The sequence below is a fragment of the Somniosus microcephalus genome, chromosome 3, assembly GCF_052327205.1.
Source record: "Somniosus microcephalus isolate GS21.2 chromosome 3, FLI_Smic_1.0, whole genome shotgun sequence".
Classification (NCBI taxonomy): domain Eukaryota; kingdom Metazoa; phylum Chordata; class Chondrichthyes; order Squaliformes; family Somniosidae; genus Somniosus; species Somniosus microcephalus.
This window is the reverse complement of record NC_140989.1, coordinates 26,247,096-26,273,997: the sequence shown is the minus strand read 5'-3', so window position 1 is coordinate 26,273,997 and position 26,902 is coordinate 26,247,096. Positions and strand designations below refer to the sequence as shown.

The following is a 26,902-nucleotide window of genomic DNA, read 5'->3' as shown; positions in this document are numbered from 1 at the left end:
CTGCGACTTTAATTGTGGGGCCCTTCTCCGAACACTAGACACCAGGGCAGAACAGGTGTGTCCAGTGTTCCAAGAGTGCAAATGGCAGGAAACACGGTGGACTTCATGAAACAAACATACTGTATCAGTCAGGCAGAAAGCTTAGACCATTGCGTCACCAGGCAGCTCACTACATTTCTACATTTTATTAGGGCTGTTTTGGGGGTAGGTGAGGAAGAAATGGATTGGAAATATTTATCAAAGTGGTGAATGCTAGTGCTGTAGAGAAAGGCTTCCTTGTTGCTGCCCCATATACTTTATGACTCGACTCTAACTTCACTATATAGTCTGAAACCTCTGCCAACCAGTTTTTCAGGCGGCAGCTGTTGATGATTCTTCCATCCCCATTTGCAACATTTAATCTCTCTGGCCTTCCATGCCTGGCACAGGACCGTCCTTTAGTTCCTTCTCCCCCATCTCCCCCTCCTCCCTCCCCCACCCCATCCCCCTCCCTTTCCCTTTCCCCTCCCCCTCCCCCCTCCCCCTCCGCCCCTCCCCCCCTCCCCCCGCCCCTCCCCCCCTCCCCCCCTTCCCCCCTCCACTCCCCCTCCCCCTCTCCCCTCCCCCTCTCCCCTACCCCCTCCTCCCCTCTCCCTTTCCCCCTCCCGTCCCCTCCCCCTCCCCCTGCTCCCCCTCTCCCTCCCGCTCTCCCTCCCCCCCTCCCCCACCCCCCCTCTCCCTCTCCCCTCCCCCCCCTCCGCCCCTCCCCCTCCCCCCCTCCGCCCCTCCCCCCCCCCCCCCCTCCGCCCCTCCCCCCACCCCCTCCCCCCCTCCCTTTCCCCCTCCCCCTCCCTTTCCCCCTCCCCCTCCCTTTCCCCCTCCCCCTCCCCCTCCCTTTCCTCCCGCCTCCCTTTCCCCCTCCCCCCTCCCTTTCCCCCTCCCCCTCCCTTTCCCGCCCCGCCCCTCCCTTTCCCCCTCCCCCTCCCTTTCCCGCCTCGCCCCTCCCTTTCCCCGCTCCCCCCCCTTTTCCCCCTCCCCCCTCCCTTTCCCCCTCCCCCCCTCCCTTTCCCCCCTCCCCCTCCCCCCTCCCTTTCCCCTCCCCCTCCCTTTCCCCCCTCCCCCCCTCCCCCTCCTTTCCCCCTCCCCTCCCTTTCCCCCTCCCCCCCTCCCCTCCCTTTCCCCCTCCCCCCCTCCCCTCCCTTTCCCCCTCCCCCCTCCCCCTCCCTTCCCCCTCCCCCTCCCTTCCCCCTCCCCCTCCCTTCCCCTCCCCCTCCCCTCCCTTCCCCCTCCTCCCTTCCCCCCTCCTCCCTTCCCCCTCCCCCTCCCTCCCCCCCCTCCCTCCCCCCTCCCTTTCCCCCTCCCTCCCCCCCTCCCTTTCCCCCTCCCTTTCCCCCTCCCCCTCCCCCCTCCCTTCCCCCCCCCTCCCCCTCCCCCCTCCCTTTCCCCCCCTCCCCCCTCCCTTTCCCCCCTCCCCCCTCCCTTTCCCCCCTCCCCCCTCCCTTTCCCCCTCCCCCCTCCCTTTCCCCTCCCCCCTCCCCCTCCCCCTCCCCCTCCCCCTCTCCCTTCCCCCTCCCCTTCCCCCCTCCCCTTCCCCCCTCCCCTTCCCCCCTCCCCCTCCCCCTCCCCTTCCCCCTCCCCCTCCCCTTCCCCCCTCCCCCTCCCCCCCTCCCCCTCCCCTCCCCCTCCCCTTCCCCCCTCCCCCCTCCCCTCCCCTTCCCCCCTCCCCCTCCCCTTCCCTTCCCCCCTCCCCTTCCCCCCTCCCCTTCCCTTCCCCCCTCCCCTTCCCCCCTCCCCCTCCCCTTCCCCCCTCCCCTTCCCCCCCTCCCCCTCCCCCTCCCCTTCCCCCCTTCCCCTTTCCCCCCCCTCCCCTTCCCCCTCCCCTTCCCCCCCCTTCCCCCCTCCCCTTCCCCCCTCCCCCTCCCTTCCCCCCTCCCCTTCCCCCCTCCCCCTCCCCTTCCCCCCTCCCCCTCCCCTTCCCCCCTCCCCTTCCCCCCTCCCCTTCCCCTTCCCCCCTCCCCTTCCCCTTCCCCCCTCCCCCTCCCCTTCCCCCCTCCCCCTCCCCTTCCCCCTCTCCCCCTCCCCCTCTCCCCCTCCCTGCTCCCCTTCCCCCCCCTCCCCTTCCCCCCCTCCCCCCTCCCCTTCCCCCCCTCCCCTTCCCCCCCCTCCCCCTCCCCTCTCCCCCCCCCGCTCCCCTGCTCCCCCTCCCCCCTTTCCCTGCCTCTGCAGCTGCTTAAAACCTGTTACATCCCTAACTTTTTCCAGTTCTGACGAAAGGTCCCAGACCTGAAATGTTAACTCTGTTCCCCTCTCCACGGATGCTGCCTGGCCTGTTGAGTGTTTCCAGCATTTTCTGTTGTTATTTCTCAATAAACTACCTCCTGTTGCACTGGTGTGCATTTGAATTTACAAAACCAGCCATTTTAGTGATTGCCCAAGTGACATTGCCAAGTGATGGTGAATTACATGCAGTTTTGCAATGTGAACTGGGTTGGATGTAATTCCTCATATTAGAAGTGAGAGGACAAAGTTTAGAAACACTGCATCACAAATCCTTGATCACTGTGTTGTTCCAATTTTTTAACTATATTTAATTAATTAAATTAATAGTCTAAATCTTACTCATTTGCCTTATGTAAATTTTAAAAAGTTAACCATCACCTTTTTCTTAATAGGTGGTTAGTGATGAATAAATCATGTAACTTTCTATTGTTGCTAATCAGGTGATAGACCAATATCAGGTTAAAAAGAGAAATTCATGTAAAACTGGCTTAGTTATGTACCTATATTTAATCCTCTATTAGCAGGAGGATATTTTGGCTGTCTTGGAAGGTCATCTTGGTGCAGTAACATCTGCAGAATTTTGTCCATGGCAATCAAACATACTCATATCAATCTCTGAGGACAGGACTTTTAAGGTATGAAAGTTGCAGTTTAAAAAAATGTTTATATCTGAAGTAGTTTTTGTTCTAGAAAATTATCACCCATGTACAATCCTTCCAGCCATGATATTCTCAATCAAAATGTACCCCAAAACCTCCAGTGTTCTCCCCCAAACCAATGATTTGTCCATCTCCCGGGAGTCAATTATCACAATATCAACTGCTTTGTTGGAGTACGTTTTCCAGCCCTCATCATGAGTCATTCACGTCACAGATCTCCCTCGGTCTCTTTTATTATTTCTATTTCTTTATAACTGAATTCAGACCAGGACTTCTTAGAAATTGTACCTTTGCGATACTAGCTCCTTAAACCGCACCTGTCTACTCAAATCACATTTCCTTTCCCTTTCCCTGTATCCTTTTCATTTATTTCAAATTCCTATTTAAATGATGTTGTAATCTGTGCTTCAATAGCCACTTGTGGTAGGGCATTCCAGATCTTAAGAACCCTCTGTGTGAAAAAACATGCAAATCAGTGTCCTACGTTGGTTGTAGGACCCTGATGCAAAGTTTGGGTAAAATCTGGAGGAGCTTGCACTGTGCCAGCTCCTCCTAGTTATACCAGGTCTTGAGTGGCCTAACTAGTGGTCTTTAAAGGGACCACTGGAGGCTGGTCAAAAAATGTCCACAACATTTTTTCAAAGGGGTTTTGATGGAGTAGATAGGGAGAAACTGTTTCCACTGGTAGGAGGGTCAGTAACCAGAGGACACAGATTTAAGATAATTGGCTAAAATGCCATGGGAGGGATGAGGGGAATTTTTTCAATTCAGCGAGTTGTTATGATGTGGAATGTACTGCCTGAAAGGGTGGAGGAAGCAGATTCAATAGTAACTTTCAAAAAGTGAATTAGTATATACTTAAAAAGGAGAAATTTGCTATGGGGAAGGAGCAGCAGAGTGGGACTAATTGGATAGCTCTTTCAAAGAGTTGGCACAGGCACAATGGGCCAAAGTGCCTCTTTCTGTGCTGTATGATTCTATGAAAGTTATATTTTGTAGAGCCAGAAGGAACAGGAGTGCTCTTCCTGGCTCCACAAATGGTGTGGAGATGCCGGAGTTGGACTGGGGTGGACAAATGTAAGAAGTCACACAACACCAGGTTATAGTCCAACAGCTTTATTTGAAATCACAAGCTTTCGGAGCGCTGCTCCTTCTTCAGGTGAAGTGGAGAAATGCATAAAGACACAGCTTATATAGTCAGAGAATCATGTCAGATGTTTACAGGTAACCTTTCCAACTACACAGATGCGGCCGGACCTGCTGTGATTTCCAGCCAAAAAAATGTTTTTTGTCTTTTTTTGTTTTTCATACAGACCCCAGCATCTGCAATATTTGACCCCTTGTGACCCCACCTCATTGTTCTTTGATGTAATGTTTCCCTGACTGACCTGTTTGGACACCATTCACACCTTTGACTGCTGTGATTATCTCTCTGCCGAGGGTGATAAATGGCAGTTGGAAAGGTTACCTGTAAACATCTGACATGATTCTCTGACTATATAAGCTGTGTCTTTATGCATTTCTCCACTTCACCTGAAGAAGGAGCAGCGCTCCGAAAGCTTGTGATTTCAAATAAAGCTGTTGGACTATAACCTGGTGTTGTGTGACTTCTTACATGGCTCCACAAAAATACTGAGGACCCCTGGCAGCCCAGGCTCGACCACTTTTGCCATTGCCTCCCGCACCTGTGTCGGGGGTGGGGAGGCAATGTCGGAGCCACGCAAAATTGTCAGGTCCCAACCTGGCGAACTGCCTCGGGACACCCATTTAGTGCTCGCAGTTCCCTTCTAGTGAGACCTGATGCCGAATTTGGCTTGGGCCTCAGGCCAGCGCAGAGAAATCGCACCGTCAACATACAGCCTGATTTTGGTACAAGTTGAATTTCTTCCCCTATGCCCGTTCACCAACCTACCTTCTCAACCCTTTCATTATTTTGAAAACCTCATTAGATTCCCCCCTTAATCTTCCAGTGAAAAAAATCACTAATTTTTTTTAGTCCTTTGTAATTATAATCTCACTCCGGAGACCATTCGAGTGAATTCTTGCTGTACCCTAATGGCTCTAATATTTCTTCTTATAATGGGGCACCCAGAAATACACGCAATACTCCCAACTGTGGCCCAGTCTTGTACAAATTCAGCATCGCTTCCTTGCTTTTATATTGGAGAGAGGTTTAACAGCAATTTTCTGTTAAGCTGCACGGCTGCGCGGCGCTCTGGAGGTCCCACGCAAGCCGTGCACCGGCTTTTATATGAGAAAAACCGCGCACACGCAACATTTGAATCGGCTGTGCAGCCAGTTAAAGGGCCCACACACCGAAAAAAAAATAAGAGGGAACATTGGTTAGCAGGCAACCTATTTATCAATACAACTCCATAATCAGTCACCAATGACACGTTGATAGAGCAGAAGCAATTCTGACGCACCAACACGACTCTTGGTTGTTTTAGAATTGCTTTGTTTATGCTATGGATCCTAATACATTCAGAACAGCATAAAACAGTGTGCTCAGGCAAGCTTGTGTCTGCAACTCTCAAGCCACAGTTTAAGACTATGGGCCAGATTTTCATTGACCCGTGAGGCGGGCTTTTAGGCGTGCGGGGGGCAAAAATCCCGAATTCGGGGGTCCCGACACCATCCCGGCCAAACCCGCCTCCACATAAGTTTCAAGGGAGGCGGGTACCCGCCCCGCACTGGGACCCGCCGACCCGAGGCGGGAGGGGATTAGTGCCAATTAACTGCCTGTTAACAGGTAGTTAACAGGCAGTTTTTAGCCTAATCCCTATTTTGAGGGGTGTCGTGTGGGATTCCCAATGGCTCCAAACCACGGCAGGTTAGAGCAGTCAGGCCGTCGGTTGAAGGACTTGGAGGGGTCGAGATGTCTGTGTAAAGGTGAGTGATGGGTGCATGAGTGCAAAGGTAAGTGTGTTTGGTGTGTCTAAAGTGTGTAAAGAAGTTTAAATTACCTGTACTTACCTTAACAGCCTTTCTTCCTGTAGGCGTCGGGAGTCCATCACTCAGCCGGCACTGAAAGCCGAATGGCTGCGATCTGTCAAAAGTGACAGCCTTCAGCTTTCAGTGCCGGTGACAGTTCTAACTGAGTCTGCGTAGAAGGACTCGGGTTAGAAGTAAGACTGTCAGTGTTTGACAGCTTCAAACAGCTGTGAAACACTGATATTTCATCTGTCAAAAACTCTTGACAGATGAAATTTCAGTGTGTGACGTCACCTGTTGCTGGGTGGCCCTTAATTGGCCTGCTGAAACCGCTGGGCGGGCTCAACAAGGTCAATCAAGGGAAAATCGCGTGGATTGGCCGGACGTCGATGGAGGCGGGACTAAAACCCGAAAGTTGTAGTCCCGCCTCCTTCCTGACTGCCGAATGAAAATCCAGCCCAATGTATCTGACAGTCATATTTTCCCCAATAGCTGGGGAGGGTACATTGAGTTGCTCAGCCTCCCAGGGGCCAGAAAAGATGGCAGCTTCTGTGTCCTGTGGCAAATCTGCTTTTTGTTTCTGCTGCTATTTAGAGCAGCTCTAATGTTGCTGGCTGTGAGTTTTCTACTTGGAATGAGTTTGGGGAGCCGCAAACCAGCTTGTAATAGATGCAGCTCCACATCGCAAAACCGCTCATAATTCAACCAAACTGACAATTTCACTCAGTGCGAAAATGTGTAGTAAGAGACACTTTTCTGAAGTTGTATTTAAGAAATATTTGAGGATGAGCAGCTCTGTCTCTAGTGTCTCGTGAGACTATGTGCATTCAGAAAGAGCATGTTTATAATGTTGCTGCACATCGCAACTAGAGCAAGTTTTCCCTCATAGCTTTGGCACAACAAAGTGATTTGCGTGTGGTGCACCCTTGGGAGTGTAATTCATTATTATACAATAGCAAGGTCCCAGGATTGAACTGCAGACAGCTTCCAGCCCACCCTCGCTCCCCTGATTGTGTCCCCCCTCCCTCCCCCCCAGACTTACCTGTAGGCCTCGGCACCGGCTGAAATTGGTTCGCCCCCCCACAGGTGAGGAGCACCGGGGCACTTGATTGACGCCTGCAGCTCACCTAAATTACAATGACGAGGCCCAAGGACAAATTTAGTTTGGTCCTCGGGTATCCTCATCCTGGCACGCCATCCTGTGCACTGCTGTAATTGTACCCGGATTGGGGCACTAACGAATTTAGGAGTGGCGTAAGACCTAAGGCCTTGGAAAGTTGACTGCTAAGACACATGCCTTTTAAAAAAAAATCTCTCCTTGTCTCAGAAATTTATAATTGGCTAGCACATTGCAGTGCAGCGTAATGGACATTATTCTATGGCAGTGACATTTCTCTTTTTTTTTATATAAGGTTTGGGATCTCACCAGTAATGCATTACTATATCAGTCGGCAGTGTTATCAGGTAAGTTTGCATTGGTCTTATTAAATCTTTCATTATTGAAGATGTGCAGATTGTTTAACGTGATAATTTCTAAGCTGTTTGTCTGATGATATAAATCGGAAGTATTTCATTTTTACATAGGCTACCCTCTGTTGAGCTTGTGTATGGACAACAGAGCTAATCAGTTTATCACAGGATCTGCTAACGGACAGGTAGGAGTGATGTCTTTGTATAACATTCCTAAAACATTGTGGAAAAGATATAAAAGGTTTTCAGATTTTTGTTTGCTGGAGTAATGCTAATTCATTTAATATGATAACCAGAGTGTGACAGGAAGGGACAGAGCGTATACACATAAGAGTGCATCAGAAAGAGGGGTCAAATTAGGGAAAAATGGTAAAAAGACAAAATTAAAAGCTGTATCTCTGAACGCACGCAGCATTTGTAACAAGGTAGATGAGTTGACAGCACAAATAGAAATAAATAGGTATGATCTGATAGCCATTACAGAGACGTGGTTGCAAGGTGACCAAGTCTGGGAACTGAATATTCTGGGGTATTTGTCATTTTGTAAGGATAGGCAGAAAGGAAAAAGAGGTGGTGTATCGCTGTTAATAAGGGATGAGATCAGTGCAGTAGTGAGAAATGATATTGGCTTAGAAGATCAAGACGTAGGGCTCGATTTTGTCAATGGGGAGCTTTTGGAGGCAGGACTCCCACTTTTTGGGTTGTAGTCCCACCTCCATCGACTTGTGGCCAACCCACGCTATTTTCCCTTGATTGACCTTGTTAAGCCCGCCTAGTGGGCTTAGCAGGCCAATTAAAGGACACCAGGTTACTGGTGACATCAGCGATTTCATCTGTCAAGAGCTTTTGACAGATGAAAAATCAGCATTTGACAACTCTGTGAAGCTGTCAAACACTGACAATCTGTCTTCTAACTTGAGTCCTTCTTCTCAGACTCAGTTAGAGAGCTCTCCAGACCAGAAAGCGCAGGCTGCAGCTTTTGACAGTTCAGCGGCCATTCTGCTTTCTGTGCCGGTGAGCTGAGGGACTCTCGAGAACTGAAGGAAGGAAGCCTGCAGGAGAAAGTAAAGGTAAGTAAAACTTATTAAAACACTTTACACTTACCTCACACACTTACCTCTGCACACATGCGCCCATCACTCACCTGCACAACGGACATCTCGACCCCTGCAGACCAACAGTCCGGCTCGCTAACTTGGTGTGGTTCGGAGCCGTCGGACAGCCCACACTTCAGGGCTAAAAATAGGGATTAGGCAAAAAACTGCCTGTTAACTACCTGTTAACAGGCAGTTAATTGGCACTAATTCCCTTCCCGCCTCGGGGAGGCGGCTCCCAGCGCAGGTCGGGTACTCGCCTCCTGGGACATTGGCACGGAGGCGGGTTGGGGGCGGGATGGGTTTGTGCCCCCCGATTCTGCAATTTCCCTACCACTCCCGCCTCCAAACCCGCCTCCTCGGGGCGTGGAAAATCGAGCCCGTAGAATCAGTTTGGGTGGAGATAAGAAATAATAAGGGTAAGAAGTCACTGGTGGAAGTGGTCTACAGGCCCCCAAACAGTAGCCACACTGTAGAACAGAGTATAAATCAAGAAATAATAGAGGCTTGTAAGAAAGGTATGGCTATAATCATAGGAGATTTTAATCTTCATATTGATTGGACAAAGCAAATTGGCAAAGGTAGACTTGAGGAAGAGTCCTTAGAGTGTATGCGGGGTGGTTTCTTGGAACAATACGTTGTGGAACCAACCAGGGAGCAGACTATTTTAGATCTGGTAATGTGTAAAAAGGCTGGATTAATTAATGATCTCGAAGTGAAGGATCCTCTTGGGAAGAGTGATCATAGCATGGTGGAATTTCAAATTAAGCTTGAGGGTGAGAAAGCTATATCTCAAACTAGTGGCCTGAACTTAAATAAAGGTAATTACAAAGGTATGAAGGCAGACTTGGTTAAAGTGGACTGGGAAAATATATTACAGGGTAAGACTGTAGAAAAGCAGTGGCAAACATTAAGGAGATATTTCATAACTCTCAGCAAAGATATATTCCAGTGAGAAAGAAAGACTCTAAGAGAAGGATGAACCATCCGTGGCTAACTAAGGAAGTAAAGGATGGTATCAAATTGAAAACAAAGGCATACAATATTGCGAAGAATAGTGGAAGGCCAGAGGATTGGGAAATTTTAAAAAACAAAGGACGACTAAAAAAATGATAGAGAGAGAAAATAGCTTATCTTCTGGGAACTGAATATTCAGGAGTATTTGCCATTTTGTAAGGATAGGCAGAAAGGAAAAAGAGGTGGTGTAGTGCTGGGATGAGGGATGAGATCAGGGCAGTAGTGAGAAATGATATTGGCTTAGAAGATCAAGACGTAGAATCAGTTTGGGTGGAGATAAGCAAGAAATATAAGAACAGACAGTAAGAGCTTCTACAGGTATATAAAAAGGAAGCGAGTAGCTAAAGTAAACATTGGTCCCCTAGAGGATGAGTCTGGGGAATTAATAATGGGAAACAGGGAAATGGCGGAGACTTTGAACAAATATTTTGTATCGGTCTTCACGGTAGAAGACACTAAAAGCATTCAAATAATGGATAATCAAGGGGCTATTGGGGTGGGGGGGGGGAGAACTTAAAACAATCACTATCACTAGAGCAAAAGTACTAGGCAAACTAATGGGACTAAAGTTGGACAAGTCCCCTGGACCTGATGGCCTGCATTCCAGGGTCTTAAAAGAGGTGGCTGCAGAGATAGTGGATGCATTGGTTGTTATCTACCAAAATTCCCTGGATTCTGGAGAGGTCCCAGTGGACTGGAAAACCGCCCCTATTTAAGAAAGGAGGGAGACAGAAAGCAGGCAACTATAGACCAGTTAGCCTAACATCTGTCATTGGGAAAATGCCGGAGTCCATCATAAAGGAAGTGATAGCAGGACATTTAGAAAATCATAATACAGTATAGTCAAGCAGAGTCAGTATGGTTTTATGAAAGGGAAATCATGTTTGACAAATTTGCTGGAGTTCTTTGAGGATGTAATGAGCAGGGTGGATAAAGGGGACTCAGTAGATGTCATGTATTTGGATTTCCAGAAGGGATTCGATAAGGTGCCACATAAAAGGTTACTGCACAAGATAAGAGCTCACGGGGTTGGGGGTAATATATTGGCATTGGCTAACCAACAGAAACAGAGAGTCGGGATAAATGTGTCATTTTCAGGTTGGCAAACTGTAACTAGTGGGGTGCCGCAGGGATCAGTGCTGGGACCTCAACTATTTACAATCTATATTAATGACTTGGATGAAGAGACCGAGTGTAATGTAGCCAAATTTGATGATGATACAAAGATAGGTGAGAAAGCAAATTGTGTGGTGGACGCAAAGAATCTCCAAAGGGATATAGATAGGCTAAGTGAGTGGGCAAAAATCTGGCAGATAGAGTATAATGTGGGAAAATGCGAGGTTATCCACTTTGGTAGGAAAAATTAAAAAAGCAAATGATTATTTAAATGGGGAGAGATTACAAAATGCTGAGGTACAGAGGGATCGGGGGGTCCTTGTACATGAATCACAAAAAGTTAGCATGCAGGTACAGCAAGTAATTAGGAAGGCAAATGGAATGTTAGCCTTTATTGCAAGGGGTATGGAGTATAAAATTCGGGAAGTCCTGTTACAACTGTTGGTGAGACCACACCTGGAGTACTGTGTACAGTTTTGGTCTCCTTATTTAAGGAAAGATATACTTGCATTGGAGGCAGTTCAGAGAAGGTTCACGAGGTTGACTCCGGAGATGAAGGGGTTGACTTATGAAGAAAGGTTGAGCAGGTTGGGCCTGTACTCATTGGAGGTTAGAAGAATGAGAGGGGATCTTATTGAAACATATAAGATTGTGAAGGGGCTTGACAGAGTAGATGCAGAGAGGATGTTTCCCCTCGTGGGGAAATCTAGAACCAGGGGCCATAATTTCAGAATAAGGGGGCACCCATTTAAAATGGAAATGAGGAGGAATTTCTTCTCTCAGAGGGTCGTGAATCTTTGGAATTCTCTGCCCCAGAGAGCTGTGGAGGCTGGGTCATTGAATATATTTAAAGTGGAGATAGACAGATTTTTGAATGGTTAGAAACATAGAAACATAGAAGATAGGAGCAGGAGTAGGCCATTCGGCCCCTCGAGCCTGCTCCACCATTCAATGAGATCATGGCTGATCATCCAAATTCAGTACCCTGTCCCTGCCTTCTCCCCATATCTCTTGATCCCTTTAGCCTTAAGAAATATATCTAACTCCTTCTTGAATATATTTAATGAATTGGCCTCAACTGCCTTCTGTGGTAGCGAATTCCACAGGCTCACCACTCTCTGGGTGAAGAAATTCCTCCTCATCTCTGTCCTAAATGGCTTACCCCTTATCCTTAGACAGTGACCCCTGGTTCTGGACTCCCCGGCCATCGGGAACATCCTTCCTGCACCTAGTCCTGTTAGAATTTTATAAGTTTCAATGAGATCCCCTCTCATTCTTCTAAACTCCAGCGAGTATAAGCCCAATCGACCCAATCTCTCCTCATATGTCATTCCTGCCATCCCAGGTATCAGTCTGGTGAATCTTCGCTGCACTCCCTCCATGGCAAGAACATCCTTCCTCAGATAAGGCGAACAAAACTGCACACAATACTCAAGGTGTGGTCTCACCAAGGCCCTGTACAACTGCAGCAAGACATCCTTGTTCCTGTACTCGAACCCTCTCACTACGAAGGCCAACATACCATTTGCCTTCTTAACCGCCTGCTGCACCTGCATGCTTACCTTCAGCGACTGGTGCACAAGGACACCCAGGTCTCATTGCACTTCCCCTTCTCCCAATCTATTGCCGTTCAGATAATAATCTGCCTTCCTGTTTTTGCCACCAAAGTGGATAACCTCGCATTTATCCACATTATACTGCATCTGCCATGCATCTGCCCAATCACCCAACCTGTCCAAGTCATACTGGAGTTTCTCGGCATCCTCCTCACAGCACACACGCCCACCCAGCTTTGTGTCGTCTGCAAACTTGGAGATATTACATCTAGTTCCCTCATCGAGATCATTAATATATATTGTGAATAGCTGGGGTCCTAGGATCGATCCCTGCGGTACCCCACTAGTCACTGCCTGCCACTCGGAAAAAGACCCGTTTATTCCAACTCTTTGCTTCCTGTCTGCCAACCAGTTCTCTATCCAAGTCAGTACCTTGCCCCCAATCCCATGTGCCTTAACTTTACACGCTAATCTCTTATGCGGGACTTTATCGAAAGCCTTCTGAAAGTCCAAATACACCACATCCACTGGTTCTCCCTTATCTATTTTACCAGTTACATCCTCAAAAAATTCCAGTAGATTAGTCAAGCACGATTTACCTTTTGCAAATCCATGTTGACTTTGTCCGATCCTGTCACTGTTTTCCAAGTGCTCTGCTATTACATCTTTTATAATGGACTCTAGCATTTTCCCCACTACCGATGTCAGGCTTACCGGCCTATAATTCCCCGTTTACTCTTTACCACCTTTTTTGAATAGTGGGGTAACATTAGCTACCCTCCAATCCATGGGAACTGTTCCAGAGTCTATAGAATTTTGGAAGATGACCAGCAATGCATCTACTATTTCTAGGGCCACTTCCTTGAGTACCCTAGGATGTAGATTATCCGGCCCTGGGGATTTATCGGCCTTCAATCCTGTCAATTTCCCTAACACCATTTCCCTACAAATACTGATTTCTTTTAGTTCCTCCCTCTCATTAGACCCTATGTTCCCTGACATCTCTGGGAGGTTATTTGTGTCCTCCTTTGTGAAGACAGAACCAAAGTATGTATTTAATTGGTCTGCCATTTTTTTGTTCCCCATTATAAATTCCCCTGATTCTGACTGCAAGGGACCTACGCTTGACTTCACCAATCTTTTTCTCTTCACATATCTATAGAACCTTTTACAGTCAAGGGAGTCAAGGGTTATGTGGAGTGGGCAGGGAAGTGGAGTTGAGGCCAAGATCAGATCAGCCATGATCTTATTGAATGGCGGAGCAGGCTCGAGGGACCAAATGACGTACTCCTGCTCCTACCTCTTATGTCTTATGTCTATTGTTTCTCTCCATACCAGATGTTCCTTGCACATGCATTATGCTGTATCAAACTTGTTTTCAATGTTCAATTTAACTTGCTATTGTATAGTATTGTTCTATTTATCTGTCTATTTATATCTATCCAATAACCTTACCTGTGTCTGTTACACTTCAAATATCACACCTCAGGCATCATATCTTGTATGCAAAATACATATCACACTTGCAACTAATGCAGCTCAAATTTCATATCCATAAAACTGCAACAAATCACAAAGGAGCAGGTAGGGAATGTACCATTCAAAGCAAAGTATATAAATAAACTCCCAAAGGAAAGCTAGTAAGGGTGCTTGAAAATAACCAATCGGCAGAGAACAAAAGAATCAATGAACTTGCTCCAGAAACCAACTTGGACTCCGACTGTACTGAGAAACATAACTGGAAGTGTCACGTTGTAAGGCTGGGGCTTCTTTAAACTGGTTTAAAGTAATTTTCCTGGTCTTGCAGCCTTTGCCTGCACTCAGACCAATTCCAATAAAACCAATTTTAAAACAGCGGTTTCGAATCGCTACCCCACCTTCCAGTTCTGACTGCAGGGCTTATAATTATTGATATTAAAACAGACACGTAGTTTGGATGAGAGAAAAAATCAAGTTTTATTAACTAAAAGAAACTATAATCAAAATATCAAACTATCCCACACGAACACAGTAATTACAGTAAAATTGCTTAAAATGGGGTAAGGCAGACGGCAAAAACGAGGGGTAAGTGACTACAATGTTGGTTAAACAATCTTAGCAATTACCCTCAAATTACCATCCCCCAAACTCCTTAACTAGCTTGCTTTGCTGAGGAGTCAGAAACTCTGCTCACCTGTGGTCCAGCGAAGTGAGAGAGAGAGGCTCACCTATGGTCCCAGGAAGTAAAGAGAGAGATAGCTTCTCAGCAGCTATCTTATATACCTGGTCAGGTCCTGCCGTTCTGCCCTGCAAGGGCTGTGTGCAAAATTCCCCACCCAAAGGGTCCAATACACAAGAGAAAGCTGTGATTGGCTAACTCAAAGTGGTTAGACTGGGTTAATGTGTCTTCCGGAGCTCCCTGGGCTGAAACAAAAGAGAATGCAACAGCCCTATTGTCCAGTGCTGGGTGATTTAAAAACCCATTCAATTCTTAAACGTTTCCCATTCAAGGTACAAAAGTCTCTTCTGCAGTTTAGATGTATCCACTCGATATACAAACAAATGCTAATAGCATTCAATTGCTTTGTAAACAAAGCATTTTCCTTTGTCTTCGGCCATGTGGTGACAGCCATTTTTATCCCTGGAAATTTAAAAGCACAACGCCCAGGGATTCTTTAATCAAAAAAATTGATCTTCAGAACTGTAAATTATTGCGAATTCTTACAACGTGACATTATAAATTCATTAATATATGATATAAATTTACAAAAGTGTTAAACTTACCAGCACATTAACATTTTTGGTATTTTAAAATGTGTCAAACAATGTGTTTTATTGTCAGAGGTTTGTGTGTCTAAGAAATCTAGACCTAGAGTTCATGGGATTTCCCAGTGCAATCATTCGCAGCTAAAGAGATTCGATAAGATAGCAGGCATGTATCTGTGCCTGTAACTCAAGAAATATTTGTGATTGACATCAAGACTGGGCATTCGCGAAGTGTGCCAGGGCTTGCTGTTTATAAGTCTCACTCCCTGCTGCACTCTTGTATATCTATGGAACATTACCGAGAAGTTCCCAGGGAAACCAACATTTCCAGGGAATTATAGACCAGTCAGCTTAACATCGGTGGTAGGAAAAATAATGGAATCCCTACTAAAGGAGAAAACAGAAGAACATCTAGAAACCAAAAATATAATAATGAATAGTCAGCATGAATTTCAAAAGAGAAAGTCTTGCTTGACCAACCTCATTGAATTTTTTGAAGTGGTAACACAGAGAGTAGACAATGGTAATGCAGTAGATGTAATTTATTTGGATTTTCAAAAGGCTTTCGATAAGGTACCCCATAAGAGACTGATGAATAAGGTCAGAGAATGCGGAGTCAGGGGACAAGTAGCAGAATGGATTGCTGGCTGGCTTCAAGACAGAAAGCCGAGAGTAGGAGTAAAGGGTAGCTATTCACAATGGCAGAAGGTGGGTAGTGGTGTTCCACAAGGATCAGTGCTGGGACCACTGCTGTTCACAATTTACATTAACGATTTAGACTTTGGAATCAAAAATACAATTTCTAAATTTGCAGATGACACCAAATTGGGGGGCATAGTCAATACTGAGGAGGACTGCAACAAATTACAGGAGGACATTAATAAACTTGCAGAATGGGCAAATAATTGGCAAATGAAGTTCAACACAGATAAATGTGAGGTATTACATTTTGGTAGGAAGAATAGGGAGGTCACTTATTACTTGGAGGGTGCGAGTCTAGGTGGGGTAGAGGAATAAAGGGATCTTGGAGTACAAATACACAAATCACTAAAAGTTGCGACACAGGTTAGCAAGGCCATAAAAAAAGCAAACCAAGCACTAGGGTTTATTTCTAGAGGGATAGATTTGAAAAGTAGGGAAGTTATGCTAAACCTGTATCGAACCTTGGTTAGACCACACTTAGAGTACTGCGTACAGTTCTGGTCGTCATATTATAAAAAGGATATAGAGGCACTGGAGAGGGTGCAGAGAAGATTTACAAGGATGATACCAGAAACTCGCTAGAGTTTAGAAGAATGAGAGGGGATCTCATTGAAACTTATAAAATTCTAACAGGACTAGACAGACTAGATGCAGGAAGGATGTTCCCGATGGCGGGGGAGTCCAGAACCAGGGGTCACAGTCTAAGGATAAGGGGTAAGCCATTTAGGACAGAAATGAGGAGGAATTTCTTCACCCAGAGAGTGGTGAACCTGTGGAATTCTCTACCACAGAAGGCAGTTGAGGCCAATTCATTAAATATATTCAAGAAGGAGTTAGATATATTTCTTAAGGCTAAAGGGATCAAGGGATATGGGGAGAAAGCAGGGACAGGGTACTGAATTTGGATGATCAGCCATGATCTCATTAAATGGCGGAACAAGCTCGAGGGGCCGAATGGCCTACTCCTGCTCCTATCTTCTATGTTTCTATACATATCAGGAAAGGATCAACAGGCTGGGTCTCTTTTCTCTTGAGAAGAGAAGGCTGAGGGGTGACCTTTATAGAGGTCTTTAAAATTATGAAAGGTTTTGATAGAGTGGATACAGAGAGAATGTTTCCACTTGTGGGGAAGAGCATAACTAGAGGCCATCAATATAAGATAGTCACCAAGTATTCCAATAGGGAATTCAGAAGAAACTTCTTTACCCAGAGAGTGGTGAGAATGTGGAACTCGCTACCACAGGGAGTGGTTGAAGTGAATAGTATAGATGCATTTAAAGGGAGGCTAGACAAGCATATGAGGGAAAAGGGAATAGAGGGTTACGCTGATAGATTTAGATGAGGAAAGACGGGAGGAGGCTCATGTGGAGCATAAACGCCGGAATGGACTTTAAAAAAAAGTATTCATTTTTATGGGATGTGGGCGTCGCTGGCAAGGCCAGCATTTATTGCCCATCCCTAATTGCCCTCGAGAAGGTGGTGTTGAGCTGCCTTCTTGAACCGCTGCAGTCCGTGTGGTGAAGGTGCTCCCACAGTGCTGTTAGGGAGGGAGTTCCAGGATTTTGACCCAGCGACGATGAAGGATCGGCGATATATTTCCAAGTCAGGATGGTGTGTGACTTGGAGGGGAACTTGGAGGTGGTGGTGTTCCCATGTGTCTGCTGCCCTTGTCCTTCTAGGTGGAAGAGGTTGCGGGTTTGGGAGGTGCTGCCGAAGAAGCCTTGGCGAGCTGCTGCAGTGCATCTTGTAGATGGTACACACTGCAGCCACGGTACGCTGGTGTTGGTTGGGCCAAATGGCCTGTTTCTGTGCTGTATATCCTATGTAATCCTATGTTATACAGTGAATGAAAGAGATTACATAACAAACAAACACTAGCATAAGAGTCTGTTATATCTGGGAACAACTGTGGTTTGTATATGTGTCATGTGTTGCTGGGTCCATTCTACCCTATACAGTATGGCTTATTGGTTAGTTAAAAAGGAAAATTGAACTAAGATGGGAACTTACTTGTTATTTGGAGGTACAGGCCTGGATATTAACAGGGGTGGGTTATGTAGGCGGGGATGGGCGGAGTTTCGGACAGAAAACCCAGAAGTCCAGGTTTCCCCGCACGCTGAGTTTTAACTCCATGATGAGTGTCTTTTGGCCCTGACAAGTTCCCCGCCTAGAATTCAGCCTGATTGACGGGCTTGGCTTCCAGCCAGGTGGGGAGGGCTCCAGAGCAGGCCGCAGGAGCAGGTAGATCTGATCCACAACCCCGGGGGCCTTTGTATGGGGGTCGTCTGATGGGGGGTGAGGTGGGGGGGAGCTTGGGGGGGTGAGGTGGGAAGAAGCATTCCTGCTGCTCCTGGCCCACAAGCAGTGCTGTGACGACATCTACCTTCTCCCCGAAGCTGTCCTCGTCTCCCTTCAGCAGCAGGATTTCCCGAGGCCTGGGCAACCCGGCCGGCCACTGTTAAACCTGCAAAGCAGGTTAAATCAGAGGCTGCCAGCCCCGATAAATATTTAAATTGCCAACCCGCTTCCTGGGATGGCTGCCTGCCCCTTGTCCCGCCTCTGTAAAACCCAGAAGTGGGCATGTTGGGGTCGGGGTTTCAGATTTTTAAACTCTTTACACCTGACCCGACCCCAACCCACCCATTTTTGTGTGCTAAAATTCCCCCCACTGAGTCAAAAGTGCAAATCGCACTTAAATGAGATGAAGTGGTACCTGTGAGTAACCTGTGTGTCCCTTTATAAAAGTGCCTTGATATTATCATGTTATGCTACAATTCTAATGCTCTGATCAGTCACACTGGGTCTCACTACTTTATTGAAGATGACTAGAACCCAGTGCTACTGCTCTTTTACTCTTTTTTGGCTAAATAAATGCGGCCCTGAATTTGCACAGGGATTCACCCGATCTGCTCCTGTAACTGTACCGAGAGATTGGCAGAACTGCGGAGAAACACAGTAAACGGATTGGCCTGATGTCCTGCTGAAGATACAGTGGGAGATCGGGGGAACCCTTGCAGAAATTCAGGGCCTGTTACTTTGTAAAGTCTTAGAAGTTAGTCTGGTAGTGCACCGGCATTATGCGTTGGTACTTCAGTGTATCGTACCACTCGATGGTAGGACATGGGCAAGAACTTTGATTGCAATTTCTCACTTACCGAGTTCCTAATCTTGTCAGCAAAGGCGACCCAAGCAGAGACCAGCTGCTTTCCCACCGGTAGAGGCAGTCTGTTTCCGAGACACCCAGGGTCACTGTCATGCGCACCCTTTAGCAACCATTTAGAATATTATTCGCTTAGGTCTGGGAGTAACTGGCAGCAGGTTACTGTTCCCTTGGCAAACAATGGTATGCAGGGTGAAAATAAAACACGAAGGGGGTGAAGTTTCATGTGGGCGGGACGCAAAACAGATGGTATTGCATTGGTCGCCCATTATACGCCCTGGTTCCATTGACTTCAATAGAATTGAGTATCGGGCGTGCCGTATAACGGTCGGCGAATGCAGTTCCGCCTGTTTTGCGTCCCCAGCCATGTCCAATTTCACCCTCTCTATGCACTTGTGACGGTTCAGTGGATAATTGTGCCATGTGATGTAGTAATGAGCCACACAGCAGGAGGAGCTCAGATATAAAGCTTTTAATTACATGTAAATAGAGACGGTTTTATGGCTTTTTGAAAACTCCCCATTTTTGATCCCCAGGTTAAAGACGGAGGTCCCCAGCTCAGGTCGTTTATGGGATCTGTCATTGGGCCATTCAGTAGAGAACAATACAAATCAGCCTAGATTCTAGTCCTGTATACCAGCTGGGAAGAGCCTGTGATATAGAATCAGAACTTTCAGTATTGGCTGGGTACAGTTGTGCACTTAATTGAGGCTAAAATTTCCTTCCTCTGATGTAAAAAACCAAAAACTTGGAATTATACAGCGCCTTTCACAACTTTATGACTCCCAAAGCGTTTTACAGCCAATTAAATACTTTTGAAGTGTAGTCACTGTTGTAATGTAGTCAAAAGGAATTGAATTGTCATTGTGTAGAGTAGGAAGAGGGAAATTGAGTAGTTCTGCCTCAAAAGTTTCTTAAACGACAGTTTTCCCTAATAATTTATCGAGTCAAGCAGTCAGTCTATTTACAGTAAAGAAAAGAAAGACTTGCATTTATATAGCGCCTTTCATGACCACCAGACGTCTCAGCGCTTTACAGTCAATTATGTACGTTTTGAAGTGCAGTCGTTGTTGTAATGTGGGAAACATGGCAGCCAATTTGCGCACAGCAAGCTCCCACAAACAGCAATGTGATAATGACCAGCTAATCTGTCTGTTTTTGTTATGTTGGTTGAGGGATAAATATTGGCCAGGACACAGGGGATAACTCCCCTGCTCTTCTTCGAAATAGCGCCATGGGAACTTTTACGTCCACCTGAGAGAGCAGACGGGGCCTCGGTTTAACATCTCATCCGAAAGACGGCACCTCCGACAGTGCAGCGCTCCCTCAGCACTGCACTGGAGTGTCAGCCTAGCTTTATGTGCTCAAGTCTCTGGAGTGGGACTTGAACCCACAACCTTCTGACTCAGAGGCGAGGGTGCTACCAACTGAGCCACAGCTGACACTGTATGGTACAGACATTTATTTGTATAATAACTACAGCTAAAGATGGTCAATCTGTTCATTTCGATCCATAATTTATGTTTTGTCAACTTCATTAATATGGAAATAATTCTAAGTTGCTTCTTGCAGCTAGATGTTTTCACTTTACTGGACGGACAGCATTGTCGTCGTGTGCTGCACATTGACCTACAGAAAGAACAGCAGAAATACTACTGCAAGATCCAGCAGAAAGTCAAATTATCAGAGAATCCAGGTACTGAGCTGAACTAGATTCAATTGTGTTAATCTCACTCACTTCAGCCTTATTGTTTTGTTTAATATTTTTATATATGATCTGGAGGTCAAGAGTCACCAGCACAATTTCCAGATGATACAAAGCTAATGAAGTTGGTAGACTCCAAAGCTGAACAGGATGAGCTACAGGAGGGTTTGAATATAATTGGGAATTGGGCAGACTGGTGGCAGATTAAATTCACTGTAGAGAAATGCAAAGTGCTTCACACGGAAACAAAAAAATCCAGAAAGGGACTATTACTTAAATAGATTGCTTAAATAATGTGCATGGAAAATGAAAGAGGTAGGGGGTTCCTGATTGACAATAACTTGAAGCTATCGCAACAATGCTTGATCACAGTGATTACAGCAAAATCATAAATGGCATCCCCTGTGATTGTGACTGCGGTTAATTATCCCTCATTGTCCTCGTTGACCTCTCTGAAGCCTTTAACATGGTTCAACACACCATCCTCCTCCAATACTTCTCTGTTGTCCAGCTCAATGGGACTGCCCTCACTTAGTTCCACTTTTACGTATCTGATTGTAGCCTGGGCATCTCCAACAATGGCTTCTCGTCTCGCACTCACACCGTTACTTCTGGAGTCCCCACAGATCTATCCTTGGCTCCCTTCTCTTCCTCATCCACATGTTGTCCCTTGGCGACATCATCCAAAGACATGGAACCACAAGTACTCTTGACAACAGAAAACGCTGGAAACACTCAGCAGGCCAGGGCAGCATCTGTGGAGAGAGAAACAGAGTTAATGTTTCAGGTCGATGACCTTTCGTTCGGCCTGCTGAGTTTTTCCAGCGTTTTCTGTTGTTATTTTGGATTTCCAGCATCCGCAGTATTTTGCTATCGTACTCTTGACAACTCCCAGCGCCACCTGTCCATCACCTCTTTCGTCCCCTTCACTGCCTCTGTGTTGCCAGACTGCTTGTCTGAGTTGCTTTTCCAGCCTCAACATCCTCTGTAACCTCAACCCCACCTCAGCTGATCTGCTGCCAAAACTCTTACCTATGCTTTTGTCACCTCCAGACTTGACTATTCCAATACTCTCATGACCAGCTTCCCATCCTCCCCCTTCCATAAACTGCAGCTCAGCCGAAGCTTTACTGCCCGTATCCTATCCTGCACCAAGTCCCCTCACCTATAACCCCTGTTCTCCCTGTCCTATAGTAGCTTCCAGTCCCCCAACACCTTAAATTTAAAATTCTCATCCTCATTTTTAAATCCCTTCATGTCCTTGCCCCTCCCTATCTCTGTAACATATTCAAGCCCTACAATCCCTTCTGAAATCTCCATTCCACCAACGCTGGCCTCTTGTGCATCTCTCCTTCTTTGCCTTAGATCTTGACATTTTGTGTGTGACACTGTAGGACACAACCAATATTGTAACACCAGCATTCTTAGTTTTTGGTTTCTGATTTTCATAATTCACATTTTATACCTTTTGTTGATGTAATATTTTTTTTTCTATTTACAGATGCTGAGTGTGTAAACAGTCTGAGTAATTGTAAGAATCTGCACTATTCTTCACCCTATCTGAATGATAATGATTTGGAACGTGGACCACGTGCATACATTGAACTTCCAATCCTCAGAATGTCTCATTGTGAATACTTATTAAGTAGCTTATTGAAAAAGGATTCAAGGTATGCATTTTTACTCATTAAAAATTGCAAATAAATGGATGCTGGTTTGAATGTGAAAGTATTACCTTAGTAACTTTAAACAGAACTGCCCATATCAAAGCTCATGGACCAAGGAGGGGATGCCCAGGAATGCAATGTTAAGGCGGGGCAGGGAGTCAGTAGCAAGATGATATTGGGGAGCAACTGAGATTGTGTGGAGCGTGGCAGACAAGGGGGAGGTCTGTCAGAGAGTGGAAATCTACAGAGCAGAGGTTAGCGAAGGATGAGGCTACGAGTCCTGGGTAGAAAGTAGCAGGTTGGAAAGGCAGAACAAGCTACTTAGGTGAACCATGGAGGTCAGTTAGGATTAATTATCAGGAATAAACTGGAGAATTATCTGTACAAAAATGATCTGGTAAAAAGCAGTCAATATGAATTCAGAAGGGGAAGGTCCTGGCAGACCAACCTCTTTGACCTTTTTTTTTTGCAGAAGTGACAACCCAAATGGACTGACTTCCAAAAAACGTTTCACAAAGTTTCCTACGAAAGGCTTCCTCTGACTTCCGATGCTCCATCAGTCCTCTGAGAGGCTGGGGGGACTGGGAACTCTGGGTGCTGGGAGTCCTCACCTCCTGTTTCGATTGCCTTGGTTGGGGCAGACAGATGTTCTGCCCTGCTAGGCCAGATGGAAATTCTGGGGCAAGGATTGGGAACCGGCGTAACTGGATTGCAACCTATTTGCGGATGAGAATTTTATTTGCGGTTCCACTCCACTCCCACTAGAGTTATGGCAGGAGTGCAGTGCAAGGGCCTTGAACTTTGGGTTTCTTAGTTTTTTATTGTTTAAATAAATGTATTTAGCCGTTAGAACCACCTAAGTCATAGTCTAGTGTGGTGTTATTCTGTCACCGTCCAAAATCAAGGAGCATAAATTGAGGGCACATGAGTAAAATCAGTAAGCCTAAATGAAATGAAGAGGGTTCTCCGTTCAATCGTTGGCCCGCCTATACATCTGGGAAAGTAAAAACGCTGTCTGGGACAGGGGGACTGAGGACTCATCGTATGAAAGTGGTCTGAGATGTTGACTCCCCTCTTCAACAATATGAAGAGTAAAGACGAGTAAAACCTGTAAAGTGTAACAGTTCCATAGTCAAAAGCCGTGATGCGAATGTTAATCACGTGTGCCTGACAACTATTGCCACCATTTTACCACAGACCCAGGGAAATGGGACTAATTGGATAGCTCTTTCAAAGAGCCGGCACAGGCACGATGGGCTGAATGGCCTCCTCTTATGCTGTATCATTGCATGATTCTATGATTTTGCTGTTTTTGATTTGGATATTTTTTAATTGTTTATTTTTGTTTCAGTTTTACACCAGGAAGCTCCAGCAGCCTGTGGGTAGGGACAATAAATGGCTTATTCAATATTAATCTGGCCACTGGTGAAATTGATGCTATTGTGCAATTTGAAGGTAATTTTGTATCATGTATGCACCTTATTTATGCATATAGTCCATTCAGCTCTTAGTCGTGTGATTCTATTTTAATTACTTCAGTACTTAACCACTTCCAGTTTTAATTAAATAATTTGTAGAATGTTTCATAATACTTTGTATGTTTCAAGATGCCGAAAAGTCTAGGGGGGAAAAATTTGGTTGCTTTGCGCCACCCTAAGAGGGCGCTAATGGGGCGCAAAGCAACTAGCGCCCGGGCGCGGCGATGTTTGCGCTGCTCGCGGAATTGGCCAGACATTTTGCGGCAGTGCTAAACACTACCGCCACGATCTCCTCCGCCCGCAGATCGTAACGTCAGTTGAGCGTGCAACGCCCTCGTCGCGCCCAGGACCGGATATTGAGTGGCGCCCCCTGCCTTTCCGCCTGCCGCTAGCAACGACAGGTATAGAGGAACGTTTTGCAGTCGGGAAGGGACTGGGGGAGCGCTATTTAAAGGCGGCTGCTTCCTGCCTTTTTTTGACGGTGTCATTTTTGCACCACGCATTCAGAGAGAGAGAGACTTCTGGAGAGATTCAACGCTGTGTGAAGGAGTTCTGGGTACTGAGCAGCACTTTGCAGGTTCATTTTGATTTGACCTTCCTTGCATCGATTTAGAAGAGACTATGGGGGCTGCACTCTGAGCTCTTTCCCTGGGTCTCTCCATTGTTCTTTCCAGCAGATTCGATGTACAGGTCTCTCCTGGCCAAGATTCAAGGCTGCAATGAGCAGGGTGTGGATGGAGAGCAAGATCGACTCTCCCCTTTAAGAACTGGCCGGCGCCAGTGTGTCTATGTTCCATTGCTGACTGACATCACATGAGCTTCGCCAGTGCTCTGAGGTAGCGCCTTGCTCCTCGGCCTTAGCGCCTTAAGAGAGGTGTGTAGCGCCTGATTTAGCGCTCCAATCACCTCCAGGGGCGATAGAAGCCAAGTTTGCAGTCGGAGGCGATAATTAGCGCCAGGCGCTAAACTTTGCGCCCGGCCGATAATTGCGTCCCAAACGGGGCGATACTGAATTTCTCCCCCTAGGTGGTTAATAACATAAATATCTTGTTTCAGATCATCTTGGGTTAAGCATTCAGACGGCTGGATCTTATGCAATAGGAAGTAGAAGCACTAACAAGGCAAGAGAAACTCTTAAAAATCTCTTCACCAGGGAATGAACAAAATAAACTAGTTTAAATTTTGTATACATTCTAACTGCCATGTCTATGGTAACAATATTTGCACTGAACCCAAATTGTATTCCCATTGAAAATAAATGACATGTTGGTGCAGTATTGCTGTCTGTTGGAGCATGGCAAGTAACGCTGATTTTCTGTCAGTGATCCTTCCCGCCATAACAACAATGACAACTTGCATTTATATAGCGCCTTTAGCATGGTAAAATCCCAAGGTGCTTCACAGGACTGTAATCAGACAAAATTTGATACAGAGCCACATAAGGATATACTGGACAGGTGACCAAAACCTTGGTCAAAGAGGTAGGCTTTAAGGATCGTCTTAAAAGAGGAGAGAGAGGCAAAGAGGTTTAGGGAGGGAATTCCAGAGCTTAAGGCCCAGGCATCTGAAAGCACGGCTGCCAACGGTGGAGGGATTAAAATCGGGGATGCACAAGAGGCCAGAATTGGAGGAACGCAGAGTTCTCGGCGGGTTGTAGAGCTGGAGGAGATTACAGAGATAGGGAGGGGTGAGGCCATGGAGGGATCGGAACACAATGATGAGAATTTTAAATTTGAAGCGTTGCCGGATGTAGGTCAGCGAGCACAAGGGTGATAGGAGAACGGGACTTGGTGTGAGTTCGGACACAGGCAGCAGAGTTTTGAATGAGCTCAAGTTTACGGAGACTGGAAGATGGGAGGCCAGCCAGGCAAGCATTGGAGTAGTCATGTCATACTATTCAATTCCCAGCCTCAGCTGCAATACAATGGCAATGCACCCAGCATGGGCCAGGCAGAGAGGCCATCAGGGCCAGAGTTGCCATCACGGAAGCCTCTTGGTGCTGGTGTCAGTGCGAGAGCCTGTGAGGTAGATGGTCCAACTACCTTCTGGACTGTGGTTGGTGTGTGGAAACCCAACGGGTGAAAGGGTAAACTGTAGCTTAAAAAGAAAAGAGGGAGTGTTATCCTCACAAAAAAAAGGATACATTTGTTTCTGGGCGGCATTTGCAGAATTGTGTCAGCCAAAAGTCACACACATGCCCAAAAATGCACAAGAGACTATCATACACATCTGTAATTGACCTTGTTACTTCGAAAATAGACTTTATTCAAGTAGGTCAGGAACGGTTCTAAGCATGAATCGCAGCTTCAATGGACATTCGCCCTTGGGCTTCCCCAGAGAACAAGTTTTGTGTATCTTTGTATATTAGGAATGGGGGTGGGGGTCATTTCTTGCACCACATAAGCATGTGTTCAGTTAAGTGGAGAGCAGCATTGACATTGTCCCTGTAGAATCCCTGCAAGCTGGATGATTGCATCCTCCTGATGAAGGATTTGGGACTAGGGAACAAAAAAACAGTATAAGACTCAATAAACTTTGAATATGGAGTACTCTGCATTCATTATGTTTCAAAACTAGACTGACAATGTTACAGGTGTATAAATACAGGTATGAAAATGCAAGTTGTTGTTGTATATTGACTATCATTGATATATTTAATACAAACTATAGAAGTTGCTTCAAAAATAACAGTTTATTTCAAACTCACCTCTTTATACATGTAAAGATGGATCACCAAGTGTTTTAAAAATAGTGAGATAGATTTTTCCATTGTAATTTCGCCAGGGACAAAAGAGGGAAATATATCCTCTGACATATTTCCTACCTTTCACGCCATAGCATCACTGGATACTGGGACGCCTGTTAGTCCCCAATATCCAGCCTTGCTGTGGCGGAAGAAAGATGGATTTTGAATTCTTTAGACTGGGAAGCCAATTGCTCTGCACTTACCACAGCAGGAACGTTAAGCAGCTTCACCCTCCGAGGCCCGATGGAGCATCGCTCTGAGTGGACTCCCTGGTGAGGCTGGGGAGCCCACCGGAAAGTATGGTAATGACTCTGAGGCTGGAAGACAGGCCAGGATTAGAGGTGCATCTTTGTGGCGGGCGGAAGCCCCTAAATCTGCACAGTCTAGGCTAGTATCTCTACACAAACAGATTTTCAACTGTGCCCAGTCCTTGCACAATTTTTACAAGTACAGGAAACTTTCTGGTATCCGGCATGGACGGGACCGACCTGGTGCCGGTCCATCAACAATGCCGGATAACCGAACGCTATAGTAAAAGATACGGAGCTCAGAGCTCCGTATAAAGCAACAAACCCTGTTGCTTAACAGCTTCAA

General features: G+C 46.3%; 1 protein-coding gene across 2 annotated transcripts in view; it reads left to right on the top strand.

Moving 5' to 3' along the window:
• The window catches only part of wdr27 (WD repeat domain 27), a 608,079-nt gene that overhangs the window by 21,210 nt on the left and 559,967 nt on the right, over window positions 1–26,902 (top strand). Inside the window, exons 5-11 of one of the 2 annotated variants that reach the window (XM_085979531.1) lie at window positions 2,784–2,894; window positions 7,265–7,316; window positions 7,437–7,507; window positions 20,285–20,408; window positions 21,919–22,087; window positions 23,436–23,539; window positions 24,619–24,683. In XM_085979531.1, the coding sequence (XP_085835657.1) occupies window positions 2,784–2,894; window positions 7,265–7,316; window positions 7,437–7,507; window positions 20,285–20,408; window positions 21,919–22,087; window positions 23,436–23,539; window positions 24,619–24,683 (696 nt within the window). Of the gene's footprint in view, window positions 1–2,780; window positions 2,895–7,264; window positions 7,317–7,436; window positions 7,508–20,284; window positions 20,409–21,918; window positions 22,088–23,435; window positions 23,540–24,618; window positions 24,684–26,902 lie in introns of both variants that reach the window. The other variant, XM_085979524.1, reaches the window with a different exon arrangement.